The sequence below is a fragment of the Branchiostoma floridae genome, chromosome 17 (assembly GCF_000003815.2).
Source record: "Branchiostoma floridae strain S238N-H82 chromosome 17, Bfl_VNyyK, whole genome shotgun sequence".
Classification (NCBI taxonomy): Eukaryota; Metazoa; Chordata; class Leptocardii; order Amphioxiformes; family Branchiostomatidae; genus Branchiostoma; species Branchiostoma floridae.
The window spans coordinates 17,551,830-17,553,622 of NC_049995.1; the positions used below are offsets into that span (position 1 = coordinate 17,551,830).

Genomic DNA, 1,793 nt, shown 5'->3' on the forward strand with positions numbered 1-1,793 from the left:
GGAAAGTTGCTGGTTGACCCTTGACCTCTACGTTCGATCAATCACCATGGTAACGCGTGCAAAAAAAGTCAGACATAAGATATGCCGATATATTCACTAATCATAGAGGGGGTCATTAAACTTCCGTTTGAAAACGATGATTTATTGAAAAAAGTGGCGAATTCAGGGCCCCCTCCGTTACATGCTTACATGACCAACCCTCCAGCTCTGTTCTTGTCATGTACATAATGTAACCCAACACCACAGGGTGTCTGCTTCTTTACCAGTAACCATGGTGACAGCCGTCTGGTTCATGTCATTGACCTTGTTTGCTTGGAGTAGCAGAGCAAAAACAACATGTTTCTCTTAAGTGAGGGTAAATATAATGATGGCCTTGCCTCATTCAAATGGGAAGCAAAAATCTTAATTGACACATCCAGTGTACGGCAAGTTTTGCCAGGACCTCTACCACTATATATGCAAACAAACAGCCTGAAAACTAGATTAAGTTGATTTTTTATGACTTCATACTTAGCCCAAGGTTCTATGCTATGATTAAGCGCTGAATGTTTTGCTGTTATCATAACAGGCGTATGCTGACCTATGTAACGGTAAGCCTGACAATGACCTAAGCGAGGCTGACCGTACCAGGATAGCGAGTTTTTTCGCCATGGCATCTGATGGCTGTACCCACGACATCAGCGCTGATCTGAGGACAAGGTTGAGAAAAGCTGTTGAAGAGGAAGCAAGGTCAACTATGGTTCAGGGTGCCTACTCGGGTGAGGAATGTGAAAAATGTTTTTATCAGGCAACCACCTCCACACAAGCCACAATTGAAACTGCATGTGTCGTCCATTTTTACATCCTGTGTAGAGCAACCAATTTTACTCAGTCCTTTGAGTAGTTGAAGAATCTAGGTCTGACTGTAACAAAGGTACATATTAAATCATTCAAAGTCTCTGCATATACATGTACATGGTAAAAGACACATGATAATACTGTAATTCACTTTATCTTCACGGTACCAAATTTTCACGGTCTGATAAAGTTGAACTTGTTCTCGGAACTAAATGTTCACTGTCGAGGCAAGTGCGCACGAAAAAAGTCTGTGAATTATTTTTTATCGGTAATGATAAGTTCACGTTACAGGCGTCACCGTGAAAACCGTGAACATAACATTACAGTGAAAAAATCAGGAATTACAGTAGGTTGAAAGCTGCCATATGCATATTGCCAGTTTCAACGTTTGTTTTGGTCATTTCTGTTACTCTAAGACTGTCTAAGTACTCTAAATGAAGCCAGAGTTGGGGCAGTGCGTATGTCCGGTGGTAGACTGTTAATTAAAGATGTTTGGTCTACGGTAGGCAATGGCTCTTCTGATGGTCTCTCACTGGGGTTTGGGGACAACCACTGTTGATTGCTTGTCAGTTGTATTTGTCTTGGCAGTAGATAAACATCTGGTGCATGTAGGGTGGGATTTTGTTGTTTAGGACCTTGTAGATGAAATGTGACCAACAAATTATTCTTTGTTCGAAAATCTCTAATACCATAATGTGTTATTTTTTTCATTACAGGCATTCTTCCCATGATGTTCCTGGCAGGTTTTGTGGAGCATCCCATCCTGCTGTACTGCCAGGATCCTGACTATAACAACTGGTTGATGTCTCCATGCTCATGTGTACAGCTGGACAGTCAACCACAGCTGGAGGTCATGTTGGTGGGGACAACGGGCGAAAAACTGAACCACTATGTAGGCCTCATCCCTACAGCTGACGAGCAAGGTGGGTGTAAGGGTCATTCCCAAATCAAACATG

The 1,793-nt window shown here is 42.3% G+C and overlaps 1 protein-coding gene across 1 annotated transcript in view; it reads left to right on the top strand.

Moving 5' to 3' along the window:
- The first annotated feature begins 573 nt into the window (after positions 1–573).
- Positions 574–1,793, top strand: part of LOC118405150 — a 6,254-nt gene continuing 5,034 nt past the window's right edge. Inside the window, exons 1-2 of the mRNA XM_035804576.1 lie at positions 574–758; positions 1,554–1,760. Of these exons, the coding sequence (XP_035660469.1) occupies positions 650–758; positions 1,554–1,760 (316 nt within the window). The 5' untranslated portion in view covers positions 574–649. The remainder of the gene's footprint in view (positions 759–1,553; positions 1,761–1,793) is intronic.